General features: G+C 47.1%; 9 protein-coding genes and 1 non-coding gene across 10 annotated transcripts; 5 read left to right on the top strand and 5 right to left on the bottom strand.

The window, feature by feature from the left end:
* The first annotated feature begins 262 nt into the window (after nt 1-262).
* On the top strand, nt 263-1863 carry GGS25DRAFT_484743 (putative DNA repair protein Nse1). Its single transcript, XM_049260479.1, has one exon. It carries the CDS (start codon nt 468-470, stop codon nt 1515-1517), a length of 1050 nt encoding a protein of 349 aa, XP_049117399.1. The 5' UTR covers nt 263-467; the 3' UTR covers nt 1518-1863.
* A 159-nt stretch (nt 1864-2022) lies between these two features.
* Nucleotides 2023-4335, top strand: GGS25DRAFT_484742 (uncharacterized protein). The gene has a single exon (XM_049260478.1). The coding sequence runs from the start codon at nt 2227-2229 to the stop codon at nt 3643-3645; it is 1419 nt and encodes a 472-aa protein (XP_049117398.1). The 5' UTR covers nt 2023-2226; the 3' UTR covers nt 3646-4335.
* A 1128-nt stretch (nt 4336-5463) lies between these two features.
* Nucleotides 5464-7254, bottom strand: GGS25DRAFT_513713 (uncharacterized protein; the record flags this gene model as incomplete). Its single annotated transcript, XM_049262909.1, has 2 exons — nt 5464-6742; nt 6806-7254. The coding sequence occupies 2 exons, from the start codon at nt 7252-7254 to the stop codon at nt 5464-5466; spliced, it is 1728 nt and encodes a 575-aa protein (XP_049117397.1).
* A 979-nt stretch (nt 7255-8233) lies between these two features.
* On the bottom strand, nt 8234-8342 carry GGS25DRAFT_t35. Its single transcript has one exon. It is a non-coding gene; the product is annotated as a tRNA-Arg (tRNA).
* Nucleotides 8343-8609: 267 nt separating this feature from the next.
* GGS25DRAFT_215827 (uncharacterized protein) lies at nt 8610-9768 on the bottom strand. The gene is made up of 3 exons (XM_049256913.1): nt 9649-9768; nt 9066-9387; nt 8610-8997 (listed from the first exon to the last, which is right to left on the bottom strand). Exons 2-3 carry the CDS (start codon nt 9353-9355, stop codon nt 8673-8675), a joined length of 615 nt encoding a protein of 204 aa, XP_049117396.1. The 5' UTR covers nt 9356-9387; nt 9649-9768; the 3' UTR covers nt 8610-8672.
* GGS25DRAFT_215792 (uncharacterized protein) lies at nt 9639-10989 on the bottom strand. Its single transcript, XM_049256912.1, has 4 exons — nt 10956-10989; nt 10678-10899; nt 10211-10613; nt 9639-10149 (listed from the first exon to the last, which is right to left on the bottom strand). Exons 2-4 carry the CDS (start codon nt 10704-10706, stop codon nt 9922-9924), a joined length of 660 nt encoding a protein of 219 aa, XP_049117395.1. The 5' UTR covers nt 10707-10899; nt 10956-10989; the 3' UTR covers nt 9639-9921.
* Nucleotides 10990-11672: 683 nt separating this feature from the next.
* Nucleotides 11673-13675, bottom strand: GGS25DRAFT_484736 (uncharacterized protein). The gene is made up of 4 exons (XM_049260477.1): nt 13193-13675; nt 12913-12962; nt 12533-12749; nt 11673-12442 (listed from the first exon to the last, which is right to left on the bottom strand). Exons 2-4 carry the CDS (start codon nt 12928-12930, stop codon nt 12324-12326), a joined length of 354 nt encoding a protein of 117 aa, XP_049117394.1. The 5' UTR covers nt 12931-12962; nt 13193-13675; the 3' UTR covers nt 11673-12323.
* Nucleotides 13676-15768: 2093 nt separating this feature from the next.
* On the top strand, nt 15769-18247 carry GGS25DRAFT_215588 (uncharacterized protein). The gene is made up of 3 exons (XM_049256911.1): nt 15769-15914; nt 16015-16214; nt 16362-18247. The coding sequence occupies exons 2-3, from the start codon at nt 16045-16047 to the stop codon at nt 17524-17526; spliced, it is 1335 nt and encodes a 444-aa protein (XP_049117393.1). The 5' UTR covers nt 15769-15914; nt 16015-16044; the 3' UTR covers nt 17527-18247.
* A 727-nt stretch (nt 18248-18974) lies between these two features.
* GGS25DRAFT_215510 (cysteine dioxygenase type I) lies at nt 18975-19948 on the top strand. Its single transcript, XM_049256910.1, has 3 exons — nt 18975-19288; nt 19368-19614; nt 19668-19948. Exons 1-3 carry the CDS (start codon nt 19076-19078, stop codon nt 19787-19789), a joined length of 582 nt encoding a protein of 193 aa, XP_049117392.1. The 5' UTR covers nt 18975-19075; the 3' UTR covers nt 19790-19948.
* A 674-nt stretch (nt 19949-20622) lies between these two features.
* Nucleotides 20623-24716, top strand: GGS25DRAFT_484685 (SNF2 family N-terminal domain-containing protein). Its single transcript, XM_049260476.1, has 7 exons — nt 20623-20731; nt 21108-22266; nt 22321-22883; nt 22972-23265; nt 23323-23442; nt 23522-24159; nt 24215-24716. Exons 2-7 carry the CDS (start codon nt 21298-21300, stop codon nt 24436-24438), a joined length of 2808 nt encoding a protein of 935 aa, XP_049117391.1. The 5' UTR covers nt 20623-20731; nt 21108-21297; the 3' UTR covers nt 24439-24716.
* The last annotated feature ends 1834 nt before the right edge of the window (nt 24717-26550 follow it).

Genomic DNA, 26550 nt, shown 5'->3' with positions numbered 1-26550 from the left:
CTATTTACCTACTGTTTCACCAACATGACTTTGTCTATTTGACATCCATATACATATGTACTACTAGGTAGTAGTATGTACTAGGTACTATGGATATAAACTTATAAAGTGTACAACTGTATGTACATATAATATGGGTCATCGCAGAGGCGCATAAGCGCCGTTTAATAGAAGCGGGTCCATATTAACGCGTATTCTTATATCGATACATAAATGGGAAAACGCGTCTTGGATCGCGGGGTCCTAAATTTAATGCCGTACACTTTGCACCAACACACCTTACGTACTCGGCAATCTACAGTACCTCATATATACACGCCGACCTATTTTCTATTCAACAACAAGTACTCTATTTCATCCAAAATTTTCAAAATTCTCTCCAAACAAAAATTGGAGAAATAGTGCCTTGAAATTTGACCCGAAAAGAGTTACAAAGACGAAAAGAAGAATTGAGTTAGCTTGGCACGATGAGCGATTCAGATCATGATCGCGATAACGATGGAGGCCCGGAGGCGTACTACAATGATACCCACCGAGCCTTCTTGCAAGCATTCCTATCCCGTGGATCCATGACCTTCCGCGAAGCACAGCCTATTCTCGCAGCCATCTTCACGATAGATGAAAAGCAAGAAGAAGGCGACAAGGCCAAGGGGACAGAGCCAGCTGATGTCACGCAGGAGGACTTTGAATCTTACGTTTCGGCCCTTTCCACTATGACGTCGCCCTTAGATATAGAGATCCGAAGCATCACGCACCAGGTCAGCAAGGAGCGGATCTACGCCCTCGTCAACACCACCTCGGACCCGGTCACCCAACTAGCGACCCTCCATAACGCCGAGGAGATCGCCTTCATACGCCGGGTCATCGACGCCATGTTCGATAAGTACAACACTCCGCGCATGGAAGTCATGTGTCTCGATGGCATGCAGGCAAACAAACTACGCTCGGCGCCGCGAAACGAAGACGAGGACGTACCGCCGCAGGAGGAGGACGGAAACGGCGCAGCCACGCAAACCATAGGCGGCCTCAAAGGCCTCAGGAGCAGCGAGGTGGAAAACGTGATGCACAGCATGGTAGAGGAGGGGTGGTTCGAGCGCAGCCGCGAGGGGTTCTACTCGCTGACGGCGCGGGCGCTGCTGGAGCTCCGGCAGTGGCTCGTGGACGGGTACAACGACCCGGACCTGAACCCGAACGAGTGGCAGCGCATCAAGTTCTGCGAGGCGTGCCGCGAGATAGTAACGGTGGGGCAGCGGTGCGCCGAGCGCGACTGCTGCGTCCGGCTCCACGACGGTTGCGGCGACGGGTTCTGGCGCTCCAGGAAGGAGAGGAAGTGTCCCCGGTGCAGTCGCGACTGGGACGGGAAGCACTTTGTGGGCGAGAGGGCAGTCACGGAGACGGAGGCGTACATGAGGGGACGGAGAAGGAGTGGGAAGGGAAGAAGCAGTAGAGGGGATGTAGGAAGGAGTAGTTTGGCTGGGCAGGCTATTGAGTATGGGGAGGAGGAAGAGGAGGTGTGAAGGTGTGGCGATGGTGATTATCGACTACCGGTCTACAAAGCTACTGGCCTTAAGTGGCTATCACGACTACTTGCGGTTATATTACGATGAATTCATCTCGCTGACGGATTTAAGAGGATGGGAAGAACTGGATGGGAACAAAAATAGACATGGAAACGGAAATGAACATGGTACGGTTAGATACCCTCAAGGCTTGCGCAACTGATAAACTACAGTACAGTAAAAACAAAAAATCTAGGATGATTTTTATTCCTTGCGAGGCCTCCTGTTCCTATCTATGTACATGTACATAACGTTGTGATCGATTCGCTTCGATTCAGATTTGAATCTTGATTCGAGTCTGGGGGGAAAGGGGGGAAAGGGGGGAAAGGGGTGAAAGGGGTGGGATTCAAGCTTTTGCCACAAATGATTGTGGCTGTGCAATGACCTATGCCAAGCCTTTTTCAGTATGCAGTACATCGTTACATAGCAACTTACTTCAAGTGTTCATTGTGACATGTTGACCAATCATTCCCAATCGCTCGGACAAAGATAAAACAGGTTCAACCTTTGGCCTCTATTAACTTTTGTCCTGCTCATCATTTATTCTCTTCTCATCTTTTCTCTCTTAACACCGAACACATTCATATACTCAAGTGCCATACTCATCTACATCCCTATAGGTATCTAGACACCTATTCTTAGACTATATCTAGCATTGATCGGCAAGATGATGGAGTATTTCACCTCCAAAAAGGTGAAGAAACACCGAGAGGATAAGGCTGAGAAGAAGCGAGTAGACGAGGAAAAGGGGAAGGGGAAGGAAAAAGTAAAGGAGAAAAGTGAAGAAAAGGGCAAAGGGAAAGAGAATGCGAAGAAAACTGGTGCCGAAGCTGTCCCATCCGCATCTACCTCCTCCCCCGAAGTCGTCCTAGAATCTGCGGAGAACACACCTATCCTCGATCAAGATGACGAGAAGTTTCTTGAGCGCCTTACCTCTCGGTCAGATAGCGCTGTCAGCAACGTCGGCAATGGCGATGATGAGACACCACCGCCTTTGCCCCCGCGCATCAAAACGCCGGTGATCGAGTTTGACGATAGTGACTCTTCTAGTACTGCCAGCAGAGATGATAGTAGCGGGAAAAAGCAAGAGTCTACCCAGAAGGAGGGTAAGGAAGATGGCAAGGGAAAAGACAAAGACAAGCAAGGCGACGAAAAGGATAGCCAGAACAAGCCAAAGCGCTTCACTTTTATAACAAACTTATCACGGAACATGACCCTTAAGCGCAAGCCTGGAAAACACCATGATAAAGAAGATAAAGATGGCAAGCACCCGGACTCATCAGATACGCAACATCTTGCCGTCCCACCAGCAGACTCCACCCCCTCCCCACACGAAACACAAAAGGAAGAAATCGATATCGCCCGCGTCCTCGAAGACCTAAACCTAGCCTCGTCCACCGACAACAAAGTCTTCTCACTCTCGCGCGAGTCAGCCGAGACCCTGCGCCGGTTCACCCAAGTCCTCAAGGACCTCGTCAACGGTGTGCCGACGGCGTACGGGGACCTAGTAAACCTCATCGAGGACCGCGACAACGTGCTAGCCCGCTCCTACGAAAAGCTGCCCAAGAGCCTGAAGAAGCTCGTCGCCCAGCTGCCCGACAAGCTGACCTCGAGCCTAGGCCCCGAGCTCCTGGCCGTGGCCGCAGAGGCCCAGGGGCTGAAAGTCGGCGAGGAGGCGGGCAAGGAGGGCGCTAAGAAGCTGCTGAGCGCGGGCAACCTCATGGAGCTGGTCACGAAGCCAGGCGCCGTGGTCGGGCTGCTGAAGGGGATCGTCAATGCGCTCAAGGTGCGATGGCCCGCGTTCGTTGGCACGAACGTGCTGTGGAGCGTCGCGGTCTTCTTGCTCCTCAGCGCGCTGTGGTATTGCTATAAGAGGGGGAAGGAAGTTAGACTCGAGAAGGAAGCTGCTGCTGCCGCTGAAGGGGAGGGAGGGATCGTGGTCGAGGTGGAGGAAGCGGGAGAGGATGAGGGAGATGGGGAGGGGAAGAAGGAGACGAAGTTGTTGGAGGCTGCGGATCCGAATGCGAAGACGTTGCAGCCTGTGTCCGCGGCGCCGTCGTCGGCTGTGGAGAGTGGGAAGACGTGAGTGCGAGGTTTGTAGTGGTTGTTGGTGATTGCCTTTAAGGGAAAAGCTCAGAAAAATAGAAGAAGAGAAAGAAAAAAAAGAGGAAAGAAAAGGAGAGCGAACAAAGGGGCGAGGAGTAAGCGATTCAGCTCTACTTACTTACTTACTTACTACCCGAGGAACTGCTTTTCCTTATCTCTAAAGCTTACGAAGTTATGGAAAGGATGAATGGATGGATGGGCAGCTATCATGGTTTTAGTTTGCGATTCTGCTTCCACATTTGACGCGATATATCTATTCGTACTTGGGTATACATGAGAAACGAGAAACGAGGGCTCGGGAAAGAGGTCAGGGGTAAGGGCCAGACAGAGGTAATGAATGGATAGTGGGATAGAGCAATAGGTAGGGCGATCGGGGAATAGGACAGCAGGGGACAGAAGCGTATAGAATACACGATGATACCCCCGTGAATGTTTTACGCATAGGTACGCAGTTAGCTAGTTAGTAAGTGAGCCAAGTGAGTGAAATAACAAGCGAGGTAGCAAGCAACGAGTTCCCTTTAACTGTCGACGTGAGCAGGTAGGTTGGTGGGTAGGCATTAGGTGTTAGGTGCTAGGCGTGTAGGTATATAATAGGCATTTGGATAAGGATGATGATGAAATGCAATGTCTAGTAATAACATACCTACCTAGGTAGACGAAAGAAAAAAAAAAAACACCACTCGCTCGTCCCTAGATCTAAATCCAGTTCACAAATATTACATACCTACCTACCTACCTAGGTACCTATGCATAACATATCCTATCCATCATCTGCACAGGTAACCCTACCTACCTAACTAACTAAGTACAGTACCTACCTTATGTAAGTGAATAAATTAACTCGATATAATGATTCCAAGATCAGTACGTTAAGCTTTTTTTCTTTTTTTTTTTTTTTTTTTTTTTCATTTGAGAATTAAGCTCAGCATTAAACAACATTAAGAACCTAGGTAGTAGTAGTAGTAGTAAGTAGTATACTTAGGAAACGAATGGATTATGTAGTCTACCTAATGCATAGCAGACCCTTCTTCACGCATTCACGACAGCATTGTGAACTGAACAAGTAAATAGTGAGTCGGCACTTCATTGAGAGCGAGCACCTGGGTATGTAAGTAAAAAACTTCGCATACTTGTTGTGTAGGTATCATCCCCCTATTCTACGCGGTTGAGGGCATATGTACATCCATCCATACGACTATTACTAATACCAGCTACATGCCAGGTACCTATCTTATAGAGGTAGATAAGGTAAGGTACCGGTAGCTTCACATCGTCGCCTCGTCCTCGTAGGTAGCCTCCTACATCTCAGACAGGCCCTTCCAAATTACACGAGGCCAGAAAATCTTAGCCACGTCTCTCATATCTCAGAAATAACTCCCTCATTTTGCAGATCCAACCCAAATTATCATCGAAGGTTGGTTGATACAGTCAACCGCGTACCTAGGAGAGACCTCTTTTCACCTTTTCACCTTCTCCCCTTATCCCCAGGGGTCTCATCTACCCACCCCTACTAACGCGGACGCTGACGGCGAGGGCTTCGACTCTCAGTTTCCCAAGAAGGGTCCATTAGAGGAGAAGGAGCCTTCCTCTTAGACGGGACGGTCGAACCAGAATCGGGAGAGGCTGTGCTGGACACTTCAGAGGTAGCTCTGCCGGAAGCACGGGCGGCAGCCTTGAAAGCCCTGGACTTGGTGACAGCTCTGGCGAGAGGAGACATCGTAGAGGAGGCTCTGGTCAGAGCTGGGGGAACGGTGCTGGGTCGAGGAGAATAAGCGGCATTTCTGCGTTGCGACAAGTTCTAATCGTCCTGCACGAGTTCCTTGATCTCCTCACGACCCGGGGCGATGCCTGCCGTGGTCTCGGCCTTGGCATCGCGGCCGCCGGTGCGGTCGATTACGCGTGCCCCGTCCTGCATCCAGAAGTCGACCTCATCCACAACATCCGCCACCACATCTTCCACGATCTGCTCGTCATACCGCTCTGCTATTGGCCGAACCTTATCCAGCTTCGTGTTCGCGGTCGAGGTCGTTGCTACTCGGACCGTATCTGCATCGACGTCCACCATCTCAACATCACCGTCCCCTTCCACGTCTAGGATATCGGGAGGAGGGTACCAGAAATCTGGTCCAAAGTTGACCTCGGCAGCGCCACCCCGGAACACGCTGATTGCGGGATAGTATCCGGCCATGCCATCATCCATGCCCTCGCGCGTGCCGATCTGGGCTTGAGGCTTCGAGGCCGGCGGCAGGAAAGCCAGAAGGTCAGTGAATGGCGTGCCCATCAGCACACCATTTTTATAAATCTTGATGTGAGAATTGGGGAGCGTTCGAAGAGCTGGGACTTGATGATTGGGGTTCGGTTTGTCGCCGGGTCTACTGCCTATCGTGCCTGAAGGACCGGCGGGCGACGGGTTCATCAGATCCTCAAGTTCCTTAGTAGTGTGATAGTCAATCTTTTCGAGGTAGATGTGCTGCTTGAAACGGATGGGTATTCGGTCTCGAACAATATTGGCCGCTTCCGCAGTCGGCTCTTCTTCGTCTGCAGCATCTACAACTGGGTTGTACAGGCCTTGGACGACCTTTCGGTGTAGATGCTCCGAGGGCAACTGAATCTCAAGTCCGATCACGTCGCCTTCCTTGATATCTTCACCTGGGGGAAAGAAATCCTTTGGTCGCGACATATGAACCTTTTGGCCTTGCACGTCCCGAATACCGTAACTATAGGCATCAAACCCAACAGGCGCGTCCAGGGAAGATTCTCGTCTTGCAAATCCTATACGTACGTGGCCATGCGACTCGGCACTTCCATCTGTGTTGCTCTTGAGAACACCTCTTGTAATCTTGCATTCCCAATACCATCGGCCCTGGCGAATGGCAACATTAGCTCTTGCGGTTCTGAATCCCTTGTCCGTGGTAATATGCCGTCCTAATTGGTCCATGTACATATGCGTCGCAGCATCCTCGAAGCTGATATGGGCACCAAAGGGTTCCGGCTCGGTTTGTCGGTAGTAAAAGGACGAGGGGAAGGTCGGGTCGGCGATGCAGTGTAAATAATGAAAGCTCTTCTTATTGTAGACACTAAAGAGGTGTCAGTTAACAAGTTGTGTTGCGATTAGTAGTCATGGATGGAATGAGACTTACTGTTCCTGAGTCTGGTAGAATTGAATGGTAGATCCGTCAAGAGCAGGAACCTCATGATGAGGGACGAAAACAGGACCTCTAGCAGTCTCGAAGTCGGCAGGTTTCGGGGGCGCTAACTTATAACGCAGAGGCGATGCTTCGCTGGGCGGAAGCTCTTTGACTTTCGGATCTGGTGTTGCTCTAGAGCTGTCGGTACCAATACCAGCTTTGGACTCTCGCTTCTTGACGGCATCTTTTTTATTTCTAGCTGGCTTTTCACGCGCCATGGCGGTCGAATCGTCGTACGATTGTGCTTTACTAGGCTTTATATCGGGATTGGGGTTGAGAGGTGAGGAAATGGGAGGCGCGTGGTCGTCCTCGAGAGGTCGTTTTTGGGGAACGGAAATTGGAAGGACGGGGACGGGTATGGGAGTGATTTGGCGTTTGGGAGAATCAAGATCGGTAGCCATTGCGATATATAGATAACAATTATAAAAAAATAAAAAAAAAGTAGAAACCTTAGGACCTTAGAACCTTAGAACCTTGGGAAGCTAAAAAAGAAACAGAGTTTCAGGTATCAAAATTGTATTTAAGGTACATATGTATTCTACGGTGTAGATTTATGAGCAGATTAGAGTGTGACATGAGCAAATTGATCATGGATCAAGGCGACAATCTTGACGTTAATTGTGTGTATGTGTGTATGTGTGTACATTTGTATGAAGAAAGATGAAAAGAAGTAAAAGAAAACGTTTGTAGTTTCGAAATGTTTTGACTTCAGTTACGTACATGTACCAATCAATATTATCCTTGTCGTTTGCTCTTGCGGCTCAAGCTTCCAGGTACCTTCCCCGGAAAGCGATCAAATCTCCGATCCTACCTGCCTAAGTACTTACCTCCATGTACCGTGACATGTCGTACGGACTCGTACCTATAACAAGTACCTCCCAAGTACCTGCACATGCATGTGCATATATGTCGAACCCTCAAGTTGAGAAATGAATTATGATCAAAGACCTTGGTATGTACGAATGTTCTCTTAATGGAGTGTAGTAATTGATCACATTTGATGTACATTTAGCTTCATATATCGGATGAAATCATATGTAATACTATTATGTACTATCCTTGGGTACAACTACCTACTATTTAAGCTTAACACTACATAGCATTGCTCATTCAGGTACTCCAGTCATGGATGCGAAAGAAACGAACAATACCTAGGGTATTGAACATACAAAGCCTTGTTCGGGAGCCAGCATGAACGCATCCTACGAAGGACATCAGCACAATTATTTCCACTGCGGTTTGGGGAAAAAAAAATGTTACATTGAACGACAAAAACGTACTAGTTAGAAGAGTTGAAGAAGATAGAATAATAACAAGATAAATCAAAAAGACGAACAGAAGAAGATAAACAACATTAAAATAAAAAGAAAAAGATTAATGCGACCACCACGGGACTCGAACCCGCAACCTCAGTCTATCACTCCAAGTATTTCTTGCAATAGAGTACAGGAAATAGGAGGACCGCGCGCTACCATTGCGCCAAGCAGTCTCATTTTTAATGGTTTTTGAATGTTGGTTCGCTTTAAGAGACCGACTCACAGTGAACCACGCCACTTTTTTCAAAGGGATAGGTTCGTCCTCGGTGAAACTGCTGCTTTTATTTGCGCTTATAAACTCTCTTCTTTCGTCCCCCTCAGTTTTAAGGTGGGGCACCAATCGGCCTAAGGTTAGTTAGGTGGGTGGGTTTAGTGCGTCATTCTTGGTTCTATGTACCTAGTTAGTAATTGGTGTGCTAGTTGTTAAATATCTGATGTTTCTTTGAATTTGTTTGCATTAGAATTGATACAACTATTTCTACAGTGAAGATATCCTAACAATCCTACGCCTTTGCATCGTTAAAATATGCCAAACACATGGCCACAGCATAATCCCCATCATGGCTAATGCTCAGTCGCGCATACGCATCCCGGTGCATTCCATCGCCCTTAACCACGGCTATCGGCGGACTACCCTTGTTACTGTCGTCTCCTTCTTTCTCGTCCGGGTGTGACGATCCAGTGATAGATTCCTCCCCCCCCTCCTCCTTAATCTCTTCACCATGATTCCCAGGTGATGGTAGACGGTGCTCGTAGGTGATATCGACGTCGCCAAAGAATATCTTCCGGAACCCAAAGGCCTTCATCACTGCTTCTTTCGCTGCGAACCTAGTCCCGGATATGAGTTACCACTGTTTTTTTTTCACTCTTTCTCCTTTTCTCATGCATCCACCTACCTGCCTGCCATGAACTCCGCTGCTTTAAGTATCGCCGGGTCCTTCGGGGTATAGGGTGACGAATCAGCGTGACGCTTTTCGTGTTGGTGTTCGTGCTGATGCTGCTGCTTCTCATCATACTTGAGGATGCATTGCAGCAACGTCGACGTCCTAGGCTCTTGCAACTCCTTCTGTGTGAGGATGCGATGGATGAACCGCGGACCCGTGGCCGAACTCAGGTTTCTGTATATTCTGGATATTTGACATATATCGGTGCCGATGCCGATGGGGAAGATTCCGCGAATCGACATCGCGAGGGTTGGAAGGTAAGGGTGAATTGCAGGTGAGTGAAGTTATTGCTGTATTATTTAACGACTGAAAAAGCGACCAATCCATAATTTAGGGAGACAACCCCACTGAACTTAGTGTTATCACCAATATTTGACTCACTGTTAGTGTGTACAGCAACGTATGCACTTGAAGTTATTCAACATCATCTTCCATAGCAATCGTGTTTTTATTTGCCGGTCTTATTTAATTACTTTTTCCACGCAGGATGCTAAAAATGATAACAATGAAATGCTAATGCAGAGCAATTCCACATTGCATACAAACAGTTGAAATCTGGTACATCCCGCTCCTCACCAACGCCATTACACACAAATTTTGAAATAGGGGTTGTTTGAAAGGACAGTTGTACGGGGCACCGCCCAGTATCCAAATGAGCGGGAAGTTATCACTTTTTCCTCCCAACAATGCATTACAATCTCCATCATTCGCAAGCATTCGCAAGCCATATGAAATCGTGTCCAACACCTTTTTCAAATATTTTCTTCTTTGCTTTTTGGATTAAAGAAAAAGAAAAAGATGATTCTTTCTAATTCTCACCAAGGAGGGGTGCTCGCTCGGTGTCTCCATTACCTGCACCCGGGGCCTTGGAACCTCTGCCAGTAGCCGCGGGAATAGCGACCACAATCGTCGCAATGAAGAGAATTGCCATGATGATAAAGGCAAAGATCCACTGGAACGCAATCACCTGGCGGAAGAATTGGGACACCCCAATGGCAGCAGACAAAACGCTAAGGTTGAAACCCATGGTGTAATCCTGTGAAATAGTTAGTCAACACATGCACATTGTGTTGTGAAGAGGGGGTTGCGGTGCCTACCTTGTATATGACGATGAAGAACAGCCCGTACACGAGGATCGACCAGATGAAGATATTGCCAAAGATGCGCGCAACAAGCGAGGCCGGGTGGGGGACCATGATGGCACCATTCCAGTAGATTGCCACGAAGGTCCAGGCTAAGGGGCCTGAGACAGTGGGTTGGTGAATGAAGCGAGCATAGCCTGGGTGGCGGAAGTACAGGGACGACAGGTTGATAAAGTTGAGGATGATGAACAACTCGGCCCAACCGAAATACGAACGCACAAACAGCATGACGAAGCCGAAGTGGAGCAGGTTGTTGAGAATGAAGTGGCTTCCCACTGAGCATGCCTGGTTTGCCTTCTCTACATTGCCGGAGAAGAGGTGGCCGATGTAGACTCCCTGGAAGATGAAGAGAACGATCCTAAATGTGATTACATTAGGTGGGGGTACTACATGAATGGGCGAGGAGTATTATGGGGGCTTACCAGTAGATGCTGGCGATGATGTGGTTCATCTGGAAGGCGGTGTTATACGCATCGTTCTGACGCCATATCCTACGACGAGCCCAGACGCCATCGTGAGGGGAGTGGAAGGTGTAGTAGATGGAGACGATGATGGACAAAAGCCAGGTGATGGTTGTCAAAACCTTGTCTGTTGTTTGTTAATAAGTGTTATATTTGCAGTTTTCGAAATAGCATCACAACGTACTAAATACATATTAGTGTTTGCAAGACATATGTATTGGTGGTAATATCACACATACCAGGTTATAACAGTATTCTTGCTGTGAGAATCACGCTTCGCGAATGGATTTACTAATATACTATTAATTTTCGTCTACTTCTACGCAGGCTTCTAGAAACTAGGTATATATACATACTATGGTGAATTCTCTCCATCGTGGGCGGTCACTGATGAACGCTGGGATCGTGTTAAATACTAGACAAGCTAGGATAGGGGTAGTCGAGGGTTCGTGTGGTCTAGACCCAGGTCCGGAGAATAAGTTTTTGAAGGACAAGGAAGGGTGGAAGAGATAATTTTTAGAAAAGGAACGGGTTATTGCTTATTTAAAGTATCAAGAAATTTTCGATGCACAAACGAACATTAGTTCAAGTTCAGAAGTTCTATGTAGGTATGTACCTACGAACACCTAAATTAGTGGTCTGTATCACTAGGGCCTGTAACTTGGAGGCTTGTTCAATGACGATAGTGGGGTCTCATGGGCGTGTGCGGGGGAAGCTAAGCTACCTGAGAAAGTAATGATGTAGTGGTGACGTCTCCATTGGCTTCAGTAGTAAGAATGAGGTTCAATTTGGTTCCCCTTACTCCAGTCAGATCCATGTAAGCTGTGCCTACCCAGTCCATAGTAATACCTAGAGTACCTTCTACAGGTGTTGTGTAACTTGAAAAGCACAGGGAAGAGTAAAAGATTACAGGCGCATGACCTGCTTAACTTAGCACATTACATATTACATAGTATACAAAAGTATACAAAGTGGTTCGCACTACAGCTGCAAGTACGGCAGACGGGCACGTAGTACGTATGAAACACGAAAGAAACGACCTATCATCTTGCATTGTCGTCTTTTCCTGCCTCATATTCTTGGTTTAACGAATCATCTCTGGTTAAAGTATTAGAAGGAGTCTTGTACTTCTATTGTTGCATTTCCGGTGTCACTTTGACTAAGAGAACATTCAATCCGAGTTATTAGTGGCTGGGGAAATATGTATCACTGGAAAAAGAAAACGACATCGAGTCCCAGCCAACTCCAGTACCTCCGCCATTCTTCAAGAACTCAATGTTTCGGATGAAGAAGGTATGTACATGATATAAAATTCATATGTGGCTGAGATTAGTAATGGATAACGCTTATGACTAATTTATCTAAAACTGCTTCGAACCCCTTGTGGCCAAAGGAAACATCAACATTCTGGGGAATGGAAGTTGAAATTTGTCATGTCAGCATGAACTTCCAGACTAGGATCAAATCTACTCGCCAAATCCAATTCCTCGATCAATATCTCAGCTAGACTTGCACCTCCAGACCACTTCTTGACCGACTCTTGATCATATTGGCAGATACCTAATATTGGACGCGTTATTGCCGTCGGGAGAGATGTGATCCAATGCTCATTGCGCACCATTATCCGCATCGAGGTCTCCCAGATCTTCAACTTCTGGCAAACCAAGCCCATTACACACCTGGGCACCTAAAAAAGTCGCCTCTGGGTCTGGAGGAGCTGAAGATGCTTTAGGAAACATTGATTGGGTCAGCAAATCCATATCGCTTCTTTAGGGCAACTGCCTTCCGCATTGGATCCAATAGATCATCGACTTACCACTCGGGGCAGCTTTCACCAAGTCAGATCCCTGGGTTCGGCTATGCGTGAGCATCTTTGCGGAGGAGCCTCGTCCGCGGATACTGGGAACAGCGTGGACGAACTCTCTACAGGGCAAAGTGCTACATTGGCTTGCATTGCCAAGCTGCATTCCAGTGATGTTGGGCATCATATGCGTGACGAGTAGAGCGAGATAGCTACCCAATGATAGGATCGCCTTGATTCTCAGCATCTCTCTCAGCTAACAACTAGATAACCCTAAATCCGCATCGGCAAGCCAGTGTGCTACAACAGTCATAGCAGCGACACGTGTAGAAAGAATCATATCAGGATGGCTCCTCAAGAGATGCCCCCTGTTAGGTAGGTAATCATGGGCTTACCTCTGCCAATGATGACATACATCCGCGGTGTCAATGCCGACCGGAAGCTCCTGGTAGTGGTGTGAGATTGGTGAACAGCTCAAATGCTTCGAGTGAATTGATGGCGTATAATTAGACGGGGAGGCGGGAGGCGAGAACTCGTAGGCCGAGACGAGTCTTAGTGCACTCAAGGCACTGTGATTTACATGGCAGGTTTAGGCGGCAAAGCCGATGTAAGCATCCATCGAACTATTCCTACCCACCCCCCTGTTTGTTCAGCCCAGGCAAGGAGTCTACCTACCTAGTGTAGTTGACAATCCAATCGGATGTCGTGCGGATCAGAACAAAATTATAATTCGATAACCATTGCTACTGCCCCGGGAGTAATTCATAGAGAGGTAAGGGACTGATCCTGCCGCTGGAAAAATAAGGCTGTAATCCTCCCGGCAACCGGGCCATGGGCGTGAGCTTGACATGGTCGGAGAGTAGGTCTCGACCGGGGTGGATAGGGGGTGAGATCCACGTGATTTTACTTCTATGCAAGGGGTTAAGAGGCGCAACGGGATTAACTTCTTTCTTTCGTCAAAGTTGAGAGTAGCTTCTCCACCTCTCCGTTGATAATTTTGGAGTATGGGCTTCATATCGGCGCTTCCAGTACACAGGAATGATGTTAACAAGGGATATAGGAGCTTCAATATTATACCTAGTCGGCTAGGCACTTAGCTACGTCTAAATAAATAAAGGGCAGTGGAGTGCATGCTCATATTACACGATACGGTGTAACTCATTATAGAAGCTGAGCTGAATTGTGTAATGTTCGTATGTAAGACTCTCAGTTGCGAGATCAGTTGATATGTGCATTTGTAGTTCACACGTGACTATTTTCCTATTTTAACGATACCGGTACATACCTAACTTAGGTATGTACGGAGTAAGATCGCAGTCCGCGGCCTGCCAAACATTGCATGATCCCTTTGGAAATCCCACATTTCACCAGGACATACCTATACATGCATTGCATACAGACAGACGACAGACAAGAACAAAATGTAATTTCGGTCAACATATGCAGGTACCTAGAGCAAGTTACACGGGCAGACAGGTAAACCCAATGCTTAGCCAATTTCCACTTCACTTACATACCTACCTACACTGCAAAAGCAATGTGGTTATTGGCAACTGCCTAGAATCTTTCGTCGTAAGCTTCATATAAACGTACATTTCCGAGGGGCGAAGTAATAGTTGAGTGAGACACAGGAAAAAAAAAAAAAAAAGCGAAATACCTAATGTCCCCCCCCCCCCCTTTATTACCATTTGGAAGTTCCAACACGTGACAGACTCGCATCCGATGTCCCCTTCAACCACAACGCCTCCTTTTTCTCCTCTTCCCCTCCTTCCTTCCCCCGCCCATTTCCGATTGCCTTTTCCGGGTTGTCACTATCTTGCATCCGTCTACGGGTCAGCCTCGCTTTGTTTTTTTTTTTTTTTTTTTTTTTTTTTGCTAAGCATAGGTATTGCTACCTAGACACCTATGTATGGGAAATCGCACAGGAGAGAGAGAGAGAGAGAGAGAGAAAATCACCTAAGTATTCTTATTTATTCTACGAGTCGGGGCTATGCTCGCTCGGACTGCGTTCGGTAAGTTATAGGCAAGTGGTAGGTAAGTCACATACCTATAACCTGCCTTGCCGGTCCCCATGCAACGCTGACGTTTCCTGCTACATACTTAGGTACTGGCGCTGTCGTAATTACCTAGTAGGTACCTACTACGTACTTGGTAGTCGGGGGCAGGTGGGAAGTTCGGTGTAGATATGTCGAAGGACAACTCAACTAGGTATGAGAAAAACTGCTGCGCTCGTTGGCTGCCATGAGCGAGTGTGTGATACCTTCCTTTATTATGCTCCTCTATTCAGAGTGAACCTAGCGTAGGTAGGCAGTAAGTATTATATCCGATATTCATGAGTTTCCCAGGTAGTCCCTACAGGTAGGTAAACATCCCTCTCTCTCGTCCGACCATGTTAGGTCCTCTCGCCCAGGTTCCCCTGTAACTAAATATCATCTGCGTCGAAGAAATGCCAATTGCTCAATTGCTAATCCAGTCAGTAGTCCTGTCCATGGTTGATTTCTGGCGTTAACATCTTTGCTTACACCCGTGTTACGCGCTGGTACATGGAGGGTACTTACCTGTTAAAAGTGCACTTTTCTACTCATTTGGCAATGAAAGTTGTACCGGTTCCTCGCTTGCCCTGGTCTGCCATTCCCCAGTACTCCAACTACGGAGATTGAGGACATTCAAAGTGCATTTTGAGTTCATCCAAATCGTTGCCACAACTCCTGGGCCTTCATAATTTTGTATCAGTGGTTTATCGTTCCGCCTTGGCTGTCCTCTCGAATTGCATTCGTCCTGGAAACTTCGGACCACTGTCGGTGGAAAATGATGCGGCAGCTTCTTGCTACTTCCCGCCTCGATTTGATATCCTTCCTTGCCAGGTGTAGGGACCACGTCTCTTAGTCGCTGATATTCGGCTAGTTCTTCTTCGCACCATACGCCCACGCCCACGAGTAATGTATCGCTATCACGCTGCTTCGGGGCTTTGACCATGGTGAAATCTGAGAACGACGGGAAAACTGACAATGATGGCACATGGCGGGTTGAGTGTGGAGAATCTACCGCAATGGTCTGAGACGTGCGGCTCTGCATCGATATATCTTCCTTCGCTGCCTCTGGCTGAGATTTCCAATGAGCCTACCGACGCTGGTGGAGGGTATTTCTTAACGCACACGCAATCCTTTGTGGTGACACCAGGACATGTTAGGTATCTATAGAGGCTGAGCTGGGAAGTGTTTGGAAATTCCATTCGCACTTTTTCCCCTTATACTAGGCGAGGTGAAATTAGGAATTCCAAACTTGCTTCGATGGTGAGCAAGTCGTATATCACCATAACTCTAATGATCATTAGGGTGATCAGGACCGCCGGACCAATGTATATAAGGTGCCTACCAAGGCATGCATGAATGTATAAGTAAGTGGTTGATGAATCCCTCACACAGCAAACCAGTCCAGCCACAGTTCACATGTCTTCACATATGCTTCAACAGACCTCGAGCGACTTAACAGACCAGGTAGCCCTCGTCAATTTACCAGCGCCCATCATGACTATACGGCCTAAACCTACCACCAAACGGCTGCCTCATGCTCCGCGTATACCTGATGACCGTTGGGACCAGCTCAAGCCTTATTTGGAACAACTGTATTTGGTCGAAAATCTGCCAGTGAAAGTGGTAATGCATCGGACACGAACTGAAAAGCGTTTCAATGCCTCGTATGTCATCCGTGCTGTTGTTGTTTGTCACACTGCTAGCCAATGACTTCTATCTATTCAATTTTAGCACCTTACCTATACCCAAAGACCTTTTTTGTGTATGCAAACGTTATGGAAGCTAAGCTGACCGGGGTCGGTGCTCTTCAGGGAAAAACAATATCGATACCGCTTTGAGAAGTGGAAGTGGACGAAGTATAGAAACGAGAAATCCGACCAGACCACGAGCAACACCATGCATGAAGGTTATCAGAGAAGCGACATCGAATATGAAGGCGATATAACTACTAGAAGATATAGGAACTTGTGTGATCAGTTTTTATGCGTCTTCAAAGAACCCTGCTACCAGGTCCTTACAGAAGACCTTCACAAATTGGTAGAAGAAGTAGTGGAAACGTATGAGCAATCGACAAGACTCAACATACCGATTTCTATGGAGAACATCATCCAGGATCTATTATTCCGCATACTACAGTACGATGCACACTGGATTGATTTCGTTTCTCATGTTCGATTCAATGCAGTTCTTGGGAGGGTCATAGAGCGCCTTGGTAACGAGGGGCCTAAGAACAGGGAAGACCCAGAGGACGCCCACTATTACAGACCTATCGTCGCCAAGTTCCATATCATCGAGAAGAACCCGCGGTATTTTTACCCACGACACGATTCTTCGACTGCTGATTATATATGGAATCTTTTCTGCTGGGTTCGGCAGCAGCTGCAGGACGTGCCGTCTTGGGCTGATAGGCTTGCCCATTTTAACATGCTGCCGCTCGAATTGAGCAAAGATAGTGACGCCAACGTGCCAAAGCACCAAGTCCAGCTATTCGTATACTTGTTCGAACGGTGGATGCAAGGTACACGAAGTCATCAGTGCTATTGGGAGCAATTATCCGGGCTAGCAAAGTTCACTATCTCCCCAGCAGAAATGCTCCGCACCATGAGCTCCTGCATTCTGAGTGCCGCACCGCAAGAAGAGGCTCCGGAATCAACGACTGATCCAGGAAAGGATTATGGCGCGCTGATCTACTTTGCTCAACGCGGCATAATAGCCATCGAGAATGATTTTCAAATAAGTAAAGACAATAAAGACGAGCTAGTTGCGCATTTCTTGGGGCATTTTATTTGGAAGCATGACCCACGTCACTTGATTGACAGCGAGCAGAGCCAGTTCGAAGCTCAGGCTCTATCCGCCGCCAAATTCTACGTCTCTAGTATCTTGCTCAACGAGTCGGATAACGATAGCTATATGATGATTAATACTGATTATGAAGCGCAAGCACAGGTTGAAGGTTTACCTTATGTCTCTCTCTGAACGCTTCATGTGAGCATGTGAGAGGAGAGGAGAGGAAAGGAGAGGAAAGGAGAGGAGCATTATTTAGCAACTCGACTTTATAATTATGAAAGCCAATAGTCTCCTTAAAAATAGATCTTATCTTCGTATACACTAGCCTTTGTCCTTATGATTAGGTATTTTACTCGCAGTGGTGTACTATCCCGAAAGACGTAATTGAGCCTCCTTTGGATTCTTGCTGCTTCAAACGTACGAGACATAAATAGTAGTCAGCAGTTCCTAGAGATAATTACCCATCGCCAAGATATTCTAAGCGGCGTTCATACCTTAGACTGGCTTGATTTGGTTGCTTAAAGAGTTTGTGCCTCAACATTGGAGTGCAACACAGGACACATACGCATCTTTAGGAGGATCCCATTGTATTTTCCCCCTAAGTATTTGCCCATGTCGTTCGATGCCTGGTTCGACATCGAAATTGAGAAGGACGACGCCGGCCTATGTATAGGTAGGTAGGGTTAGGTACCTAAGGTAGGTAATGATGTTAAAGGAAGGAAGCGTAAAATTCGATGCAACGGATCGGAAGAAGAACGGCCAAAGTTAGATAACTCGTGTACTACATGTACTACATGTACTACTAGTACATACATACATATGTAGTAGGCTTCTTCACTTTAGCGGCAACAATTGATACCCGTGGACATCTAATCGTATCTTAGTCGGAACCTTGGAAGCCATTATGATTAACCCTTTGGTGGGGTAGACAGTGGGCCATCCCTATCAGACTATCAGTTCACTTGGTTTAGCGGTCGAACCCGCTATCTTCACTTTTTCCACTTCCTTCTTATTTTATTGACATAGTAAACATCTACCATCACCGTCACATCAATTAACATCAAATGAAATTGAATTGGGTTGGATTTTTTTCATTCGATTCGTACAATATTCTCGATTATCTCTAGAAATGAATAGTCAGGTCCAATGCTTGCGATTTCTGTCGTCGTGCATGCGCATAATGACTGCAATAAAGAACAACCCATGAGAAAAAGATAATAAAAGAGAGAGAACAGGCCACGATTACGTACCTATGTTCCTCTTTCAACTTCTCCCCAACCAATCACAAAGAATTGTATTAGTTTATCACCAAGCATGGCCCTTCCATCCCCTACTTTCCCTGACGATAAGGGAAAGAACCAGGTAATTCATCCGCCGGAAATCGGCAGCACACAGCACCCATCTCAAGAAAACCAGAAAATTAGAGGGAAGGTCGTCCGTCATTGCAGAGGAAAAGCGGAGTCGGCAGTCAGGAGGCACAAAAGGTTGCAAGACTCGTGAGACACCGCTACTCCACACCTTTCCCACCTCTTTCATGCCCTCCAAAGTCCATATTCTCTATACCGTCCACACCTCCCGCACCCCTATTTATAAACATACCCTAGGTAGTTAGCTCTCATCAACCTATCACCCTTTCATCGACGACTTGCTTTGCCAGTGCCCAATATCATCATCGGATATCATCATCGGATAATATATCGAACTACCTTACCAAGTTTAATCGCCAATCGTCTTCGACATGAACCGCTTCGAGACTCTCGTCCAGGACATCAAGGACATTCTGGGTCCATCGTCGGGTTTGACTTCGGAAGATGTAGACGTCGGAGATCTAACACTTAAAATGGAGCGATACGTTTCCGATGAAAAGGAATGGTCCAAGTACGCCTTAGGAAACGCCAACATGGCGTACACTAGAAATCTCGTCGACGAAGGGAACGGCAAAGCGAACTTGGTATGTCGAGCTATGACATCCCCCCTCTTCGCCCCATCGGCTTAGGTTATTAGATGCTGACCTGTAACCCCAAATCTAGCTCATCCTCGTATGGACGCCAGGCAAAGCGAGCCCTATCCACGACCATGGCAACGCTCATTGCTTAATGAGGGTCCTCCGGGGCAGCATCACCGAGACTCGGTACGACTACCCGGACGGCAAAGAGGCGCCGATGCAGATCAAAAAAGAAACCACCCTTAAGGAAGGTGCCGTTGCGTATATGGCAGACAATCTTGGGCTGCACCAGGTAGCCAACCCAGGCAGCGACTATGCCGTATCCTTACACCGTAGGTATCCTTCTGTAGAGTGTGTCTTCATGCCGCTTGGCTAACGATATCAGTGTACACTCCGCCGAACGTGGCCAAGTTCGGGTGTAATATCTTCAGCCCCAAGACGGGTAAGATGACACATGTTCCCAAGTGTGGTAACTACTCGAAGTTTGGTGAACGAGTAGAGGATTAAGAAACGCCCTTTTAGCTAGGGCTAAGATGTGACCATGACTGAGAAGGCGTATGGTGTTTTTGCCCTTTTGCGTTTTCTCTCCCTTCCTTTTGGCAGGGGAAACCCTCTCTCAAGACCAACAACATGATATTGGGTAGTGGCTGGCGATATGGTCGGATGACGCAATGAATTCCCTTTCCTAATTACTTAATAGTGGTAACGCTTTGCGGGACTTTTGTGTAGACATAGGCAGGTAGACATGACTTCATGTGTAAGGGTTGAAAAAGGGGGACTTGCCTACACAAGACAGTCGAGTTCCGGGAGCGATAGATAGTATGTTTAATTAGAATGATGAGAATACAAGTCGAGCGTTTTGCTATTTTGGCAACTTGGAACGATTCTACAGACCGCTATGAAGTGAAGTGAGAAGAGGAAGGGAAGATTGGGTTCTTTGCAGTTGGTCTCGTAGTAATTTAGCATTCGTCTGTCCTGTTGTTTTGGCCTAGCTCGGATTGCGCCATCGAGGTCTTGTCTCATTTGCCGGGACCCGATGGCGAGATCCGAAAAGGACGGGACAGTAGCCGTACTGTATCCTACCGATGCCGCCCTTATCTACTAAAGAAGATTAGTTGGCGTTTCTAAGTACTGACAGTGCGAATCCTTGCACCTCTGATTGGTTTACTTCAATCAATTAATGTGATGTTACATAATTACCTAGGTACTTTACCTACCTAAGATGTAGTTACGCCTCAGGGCGTTTTGTTAAATTTGTTGGCTAATGAATCCGAATTAGGTACATATATAGAACAACTGTAGAACAATTTATATGCACTAAAATGTAACTACACATGCAACTTTAGACACCACCTCATGTTCTCGTCACGACGAATCTATATTCTTGGAATTGACTTCAATTGATGTGGCCATAATACAACATCATTGTATCTACTACCAATACTACATGTAGGTACATACTTCATCATGATAAGGCATTACTAGTAACGCACAAGCCAACAATTAATCATCACGTGATTACGGTCTGTTTACTTACCTAGGTTAGGGTAGTTATTGGTAGTATATGAGGGCAGTCGCGAATCGAAGCCATACCTACAAGGAAGCGCGTCAGAATACCTATCTGTACCTGTACCGCCTGCCTAATAGTCAAGGTTGACGTTTCACGGAAAATAGAGTTATAGAATAACCTTCTCTCTTCTCTTCTCTTCTTTTCCTTTCTTTTCTTCTTCGCTTCTCTTCTTCACTATCAATAGGTATCAGGTTCAATGTTGCTACAAACCAAAGGTTGGCCAGTACATATTTACCTAACCTATTAGGCGTCTAGCATTGAAATCTATGCATGTGTGTAACAACAAACGCGAGGTACTAAGTCTCAGTCCATCACGTTGCTTCTTCACAAACACACTTCAACTCTTATTAAAATAACCAAGTACAAAATAAATTTGTCCAACTCAATTCTAAGACTGTCCTAACCCAGCCAGCCAGCCAGACCAATCTTGGTTGGCTCCAACACGATGCCACGCGAAAAACGTTCTCCTTCTGGAAATGGCCTAGGTGAGAAGCAGTCCAAGGTCCCTCGCCATGATAACAGGTCTTTTTCCCGTTCCTCAAGCCAGACATGGAATCCCTCAAGCCAGACTTTGGGACCTTCCAGCAGTTCTCAGCACTATTCAGCAACCCCCCCTTCGTCTCTTGGCCATGCTGTTCGATATCAGCCGAGACCATCTCTCTATTCAGCACCTCCCCCTTCGTCTCTTGGCCATGCTGTTCGATATCAGCCGGAACCATCTTGGCTCGAGGAGGATGTTGGTGACGATGTCCCAGATCCCAATGTTGGAGATGATGACCTAGCCGCCTCCTTTGAACTGTATGGAACTTTGGACAACAAGATTGTAGGTGTTAGATACTACGGTGGAGTCGTGAACCCTGGCGAGAGAGTTATACTATGCCGCGAGCCTAGCAACCAGTACGATAGAAATGCCGTTCGCGTTGATAATGTCATGCGAAATCAGATCGGACACCTTCCTGCTGTGCTCGTTTCGAAGCTCGCACCTTACATCGACAACCACGAGATCGTGCTGGAAGGTGTTCTCACCGGTCAAAAAGAGGCCTTTCATTGTCCTGTTCGTTTGTCCTTTTATGGTCCGAGCGATCCTTCAACCCGCCTTAACTTAGAAGCGAGGTTGAAAGACGACAAGCTTTTGAAGGCGAAACAGCTCAAGGCTACTAGGCAGGCAGCGGAAGCCCAAAAGAACGTCGCCATGCGCCTTAAATGCAACGCATCCACGGTTGGTTTGGGGACCACTGACGACAAACAGCAAGACCTACTACAGGATTTGGTAGCAGATAGTGAAGCCGTACAGTTCAGGGGTGACCTCCCTTCTATCGACGTATTCGCTATGAACGAAGATGCCCTATCCAAGATGCCCAAGGCGCAGCAACCCGAGAGTATTCAATCAGAACTATTGCCGTACCAACTTCAGGTAAGATGCATCACCTTCCGTTAGACTCGAATTCTACTGATTAGTATTACAAAGGGATTGGCTTGGATGATTTCCAAAGAAACCCCACTACTTCCTGCCCCTGGATCAAAAGACGTTGTGCAGTTGTGGAAACGGGACAACCGTGACAACTTCCTCAACATTGTCTCGAGTCATACCACTGCCACTCCTCCGAAATTGGTGTCAGGAGGCGTGCTTGCTGATGACATGGGCCTGGGCAAGACCCTCCAGGTTATAAGTCTCATCATGGCGAGCGGCTTTGATGCAGGCCCAACTCTGATCGTCTCACCGGTTGGTGTAATGAGCAACTGGGAACAGCAGATCCAACGGCACGTAAAGAAAGATCATCTTCCACGTGTCTTCCGATATCACAAGGCCGGTTCATATACAAAGAATGATCTGCTGAAACACAACATCGTTATTACTACCTACGATAAGCTACGTACTGACTATCTTAAGAATGGGCCGCTGCTCTCAGTACAGTGGCGTCGAGTTGTTCTGGATGAAGCTCACGCTATCAGAAACTACGCAACTGGCAGGGCCAAGGCAGCGTTCCAGTTGCAGGCTAAATCTAGCTGGATGCTAACTGGTACACCAATGTGAGTTTATCACTACTAGCAGTGGGCTCTTTCTAACCCAGCCTACCCCTAATACCGTATAGCCGGCACTGACCCCCTGCGCTTTTAGCATCAACGCACCTAAGGATTTCCTATCCGCGCTCAAGTTCCTCAAGATGACGGGAGGAATTGAAGAGGCCTCGATATTCTTGAATTTGATTGACAGGCCTCTAACCGGCGGCGGAGGAAGCGATAGTAGCAGCCACACCACGGCTAAGCAGCTGTTCCAGTCACTAACACAGGATCTTTGCCTTCGTCGAAGGAAAGATATGAAGTTTGTCGACCTAAAGCTACCCCCCAAAACGGAATACGTTCATCGGATCAAGTTTAGGGAGGAGGAGAAGGTGAAATACGATACCTTGATGTGAGTATAGTGTAATTGTATAGTGCACCGCAGTGAGTGCTAACAAGAACGTATCAGGTCCGAGACTACAGAAATGTTAGAATTGTATCGACGCAGAAAAGGGGGCGCCGGCCATGGCGGAGGCCCCCAGGTACATTTTACAAGTGTTCTAGAGAAGCTTCTTCGCCTTAGACAGTTGTAAGTTTCAGTAACCTCGACCTAGCCACACCTTGTTAGTAGAGCCAATATAGCGTGCCGTAGCTAACGCATTCCGCAGATGTTGTCATTGGACCTTGTGCGGAGGACAGGCGAAGAATGTGCTTAAACCTCTCGAAGGTGAGAAGCTGGTGAAATTCACCCCGGAAAATCTCAAGATATTGCAGCAGGCCCTTCTTACTGCCACGAACGAAGGAGAGGAGTGTCCAATTTGCACCGATGCACTTGGCCTTCATACTCCTGTCATCACGGCATGCAAACATCGTTTCGGACAAGCATGCATAATGAAAGCCCTCGAGAGAGATACCAGATGTCCAATGTGCCGCCAACCGTTGGCTGCAGATTCTATAGTTGGGATTGAACCAGTCACCGAGACTAACGATGATTTTGACGGCGACACACACAGCTCGAAGACAGAAGCCCTGGAGAAGATTCTGAGGGCTAAGCTCAAGGATCCCAAGTCCAAAGTGGTCATATTCTCCCAGTGGACTTCCTTCCTTGCCATTATTGCAAAGCTACTGGATGAGATGGAGTACAAGTATTGCCGCCTTGAGGGATGGATGACAATAGCTCGACGCGACCAATCGATCGATGCATTAACCAATGATCCGAGCACACGAATCATGCTCGCTAGTCTAGGTGCAAGCGGTGTCGGCTTGAACTTGGTCGCTGCTGACACGGTTATACTTGTGGATTCGTGTAAGCATCACTTACTCATTCTATCGCAAAGATCCTTCTGCTAAACTGGAGACAGGGTGGGCACCGGCCATCGAAGACCAAGCTGTCGACCGAGTACATCGTCTAGGCCAAACTCGAGAGACGACAGTTTGGAAGCTGGTTATGGATGATAGCATCGAAGAGCGTGTCTTGGGCATCCAGGATAAAAAGCGAGAGCTTGTCAATCTAGCCTTCCAGGACAAGGCGAGAGATAAAAAGGAAACCAGTCGTCTCGACGATGTCCTCGAACTGCTTTCCTAGTCTCTAGGCCTCGCCCCACACAAGGACCATCAGCCAAGGTTTGATGAAGTGACATAGGTATGTAATGGCGAATTGTATCATAGGCGAAGGGGAAAAGGATGATTTGAATGAACAGCAGGTTAAGAGCTGGAAGATTATTTTGCTGCAAAGCACAAAGCTGGCTGGCCATTTCGGCTACAGGATTACACTACAAAAATGTTTAACAGGTCAGATAGGTATTCGGAATACCTTTGCTAGAGTTTTCAACACTTGAATCGACTGACTTTCTCTAACCAAATTGTGCCCCAACCCGGTGATTAAGTCCCTTTTGCACCTAGTGAATTCAGTAGAGTTTTGAGCGCTGGATAGTAAACAACTTCAAAGGAAGCTTGAATTCAACTACTTTGTGCCTTGAGCTTCGTCTAATGACTTATTGCCTAGCTCCTCATCATAATATCCTCAAATGCTGTAACTGGTATACGTAGGTATGTACATATTTCATATTCACTCCATAGTGTCAGCAACAAACGAACGAACGAACGCGGGGGGGGGGGGGGGTCATCCTTCGCTCAGTGGTCGTCGCGTGAGCTGGATGCATAGATACCCAAACCCCAAGCCGGGCCAAGCCAAGTAGGTACGTTGGATACGAGCTCAGCCGCATAGCTTACTAACTACCTAGATACATAGAAAGGAAGGAAGGATATCGTTGAGGTATCACGTGCGGGCGGGCAGGTAGGCAGTGGGTGTGTGTGTGTGTCGTGCCATTAACGGCCGACTCTTATGTGCTAGTTAAGTCCGTGAAATATACTTCGTATTTCTTTTGTTTTGTTTTGTTTTCTTTCCTTTCAATGTTTAATGTTTCCTTTCCCCTCCTCCCTGTATTCCTCGCTTGGGGTTTTTATGTAGATACATGTAGGTATTAACTAGGTACCTACCTACCTAGTAGGCACCAATAGGAGGGCTTGCCGGGGTAGAAAAGTTGCGTTTACGGGGGAAATGCTAACTACTTACTACCTTGGAGTAAATAGTGCCTGTCTGTCTGCCTACGAAGTACTCGTGCCGGAGTATACATACGGCATAGTTGGATGGTAGGTAGTTGGTACATAGGTAGTGAAATGCTTCACGTGTCGTTGCGAGCTATGTAGGCATCTACTAGTTATGTATATGTATGTATGTATGTATGTATGTATGTATGTATGTATGTATGTATGTATGTATGTATGTATGTATGTATGTATGTATGTATGTATGTATGTATGTATGTATGTATGTATGTATGTATTGTACATATAACATAGCAGTTACGTTATGGGTTGCTGGCTAAAAATAGGTATCGATCGATCAATCAAGCACTCAACTGTTCGCCCAGCTAGGGAGATGGGCGATGTATTGCTGGCTGGCTGGGGTTCGGTCCCGTCCCGCTTCGCGATCCATTTCCGTTTTGCTTCACTATTGGCAGGACTGGGGGACTGTGACTTGGGAACTGGGGCGAATATAATACCTAAGTCCGGGGGCTGTCTGTCTGTCTGTCTGTCTGTCACCGTCGCATCGAATCGACCGATCCCGACCCTTCGAGAACTTTTCTCCAATCCTAGTTGGATAAAATGGGTGGAAGGGAGGGGGCGGGGTTTGAGATCTCATGCTGAGATGAATTTTTTTTTTACTTTGTCTCGGTTCGTATTGTACAAAATGGTAGATGGGTGTGCACAGATGTGAATGAATGATCTACACAATCTTACCACACGTCAGTCAATGCTGTGTTTCTCCAAGCGTATCTAGGTAGGTAGGTAGGTTGGCTGCTTTTCAAGATATGAGATGAGATGAGATGAGATGAGATGCTCACCGTGGAAGTCTCCAAGGCTGAGCGCGATATACAGTGAACGAACTTGGAACATTTGATGTTTGAATAGCCTATGTCTTGGAATCTCGAAATATCATATCAACACCTACATGTACATACCGTTCCACCTACCTAGGTACGTAGGTAGCTCCCGGCGGTGAAAAGAAAAAAAAAAGATGAAAACCTCGTGTAAAGTATTAAGTGCTGACTGCCTACATACCTACCTATAATACACAAAGTACAATATATCCCGAGCAGGACTTCCCTCGCGTAAGGCTGAGCCAATCCCCAAC

Source organism: Hypoxylon fragiforme (assembly GCF_022984875.1).
Source record: "Hypoxylon fragiforme strain CBS 206.31 chromosome Unknown GGS25scaffold_4, whole genome shotgun sequence".
Taxonomy (NCBI): domain Eukaryota; kingdom Fungi; phylum Ascomycota; class Sordariomycetes; order Xylariales; family Hypoxylaceae; genus Hypoxylon; species Hypoxylon fragiforme.
This window is presented reverse-complemented; position numbering and strand designations above follow the sequence as displayed.